This window comes from Propithecus coquereli, unplaced genomic scaffold, assembly GCF_000956105.1.
Source record: "Propithecus coquereli isolate 6110/MARCELLA unplaced genomic scaffold, Pcoq_1.0 Scaffold508, whole genome shotgun sequence".
NCBI lineage: Eukaryota > Metazoa > Chordata > Mammalia > Primates > Indriidae > Propithecus > Propithecus coquereli.
This window is the reverse complement of record NW_012150930.1, coordinates 551287-553469: the sequence shown is the minus strand read 5'-3', so window position 1 is coordinate 553469 and position 2183 is coordinate 551287. Positions and strand designations below refer to the sequence as shown.

Below are 2183 nucleotides of genomic sequence, written 5' to 3'. Positions count from 1 at the left end.
GAAATGGAAGTGTCAGTTATTAGAAATAAGCCTAAGGTCTGGAAACCAGGAGGACAAAGTAGAGATGGAGAGGGACAACTAGTTTTGGGTAGCCAAGGCAGGCAAGGCCAAATAAAAAGAACAAGGTAGAAGCAGAAATAATTCTGGGGCAGTGATGGTACCATCCTGCTTTTCTTTATGTTAAAAATGGAAGCAGCTGTGGGCCTAGGGATAATCAACAGAAATAGTGAGCAAGGGAGTGAGAGTGTGGTGGCAGAATTGTTACTACAGCACCAGGAGACCTGGAGCTGTAGGTATATTCTTACAGAAATGACCATGACGCTTACAGGATTATAATATGGTTATTTAGCTGTTTAACACATGCATTTGTGTAATATTATATATGTTGTCTTATGCAGCATTCCAGAAGGTTTGGGCTACCTGACCATTATGGCACCAAGAAACCTCTGGCACCTGAGAAGTAACTTTCTCTTTGGTTCAAGAAGGATGATCCAATTTTCAGCAGAAATCCTCTTCAAATCAGTTTCAGTTAGGCTTTTTGGTGTAAAGTGTAGTAATGCAAACAAAGAGCCTTTGGAGAATGAGGACCTATTGAACAACTTACTTACTATGGGAGTAGATATTGACATGGCAAAGAAACGACAGCCTGGAGTTTTTAATAGAATGGTTACTAATGAGCAGGACCTGAAGATGTTCCTTCTATCCAAAGGAGCTAGTAAAGAAGTGATTGCTAGCATCATATCAAGATATCCACGAGCCATAACACGTACTTCTGAAAGTCTTTCAAAACGGTGGGATCTTTGGAGAAGGATTATGACATCAGACCTTGAAATTGTAAATATTTTGGAACGTTCTCCCGAATCCTTTTTTCGGTCCGATAACAACCTAAACTTAGAGAATAATATAAAGTTTCTCTACTCAGTTGGATTGACCCGTAAATGCCTTTGTCGATTGTTGACCAATGCCCCTCGTACTTTCTCCAATAGTCTTGAGCTGAACAAACAGATGGTTGACCTTTTGCAGAAAGTCTGTTTGTCATTGGGTCACAATGATCCTGCAGATTTTGTCAGGAAGATAATTTTTAAAAACCCTTTCATCTTAATTCAGAGTACCAAGCGGGTGAAAGCTAACATTGAATTTTTACAGTCAACTTTCAACTTGAACAGTGGGGAACTGCTTGTTCTGATATGTGGTCCAGGAGCTGAAATCCTAGACCTTTCCAACGATTATGCCAAAAGAAACTATACAAATATCAAAGAGAAGCTGCTTTCTCTTGGATGTACTGAAGAAGAGGTACAGAAGTTTGTCTTAAGCTATCCAGATGCGATCTTCTTGGCAGAGAAAAAGTTTAATGATAAAATAGACTGCCTCATAGAAGAAAAAATTTGCATTTCACAAATAATTGAAAATCCTCGGGTTCTGGATTCAAGCATAAGTACTTTAAAAAGTCGAATCAAAGAATTGGTAAATGCTGGCTATAACTTGAGTGCATCAAACATCACTCTTCTGTCTTGGAGTCAAAAAAGATATAAAGCTAAATTGAAAAAGTTAAGCAGTTAGAACATTGTTCAGGGACTTTTAAAAAATCAGTCATATAGTGATATTTTATTTTGAATTTGGGCCTTTCAGAAAGGACAGTTGATTTTTTAACTTCAGATACATACATAGTGATCCTTTGGCTATTTGGCTTTATAGATTAATAAAAACTCTTGGTATGCTGAAGTATCGTCCTCTTAGCTGTCTCTTCTCTAGTTTGAATTAATGCAACATACCATTAGATGATACAGGCTATGGCTGCTTTACAAATGGCAGTTCCTCAGTGTCAAGGCAGAACAATGTGTAGGAAAATAGAAAGTACAAAATAAGCTTTGTTTTTTCTGTTCAGATTAAAAAATTGACAGACTCATTTAGGTAGTTATATTTCCTCTCATGATTTCGAATGGCAACCTGCTTCTCCTTTCTTTAGTGTCTGTGGTTCATGTTAAAAAGTAGAATGCCAGTAAAAATAGTAAAAGTCTGACAAAGTAGAAAGGAGGGATTTTTCATCCCAAGTTTTACATTCTCCATTTAAACCGTTAGTGTGCTTTCTCCACTTCCCCCAGGATTTACTATTGGTGTATCCTGATTTCTTTGAAGACAAGGGCAACTGTAGTAAGCAGAATAATGGCCACCTAAAGACACCA

The 2183-nt window shown here is 37.6% G+C and overlaps 1 protein-coding gene across 1 annotated transcript in view; it reads left to right on the top strand.

Annotated features, from left to right (window-relative positions):
- Positions 1-2176, top strand: part of MTERF1 (mitochondrial transcription termination factor 1) — a 7426-nt gene extending 5250 nt beyond the window's left edge. Inside the window, exon 3 of the mRNA XM_012656558.1 lies at positions 399-2176. Within this exon, the coding sequence (XP_012512012.1) occupies positions 399-1560 (1162 nt within the window). The 3' untranslated portion in view covers positions 1561-2176. The remainder of the gene's footprint in view (positions 1-398) is intronic.
- The last annotated feature ends 7 nt before the right edge of the window (positions 2177-2183 follow it).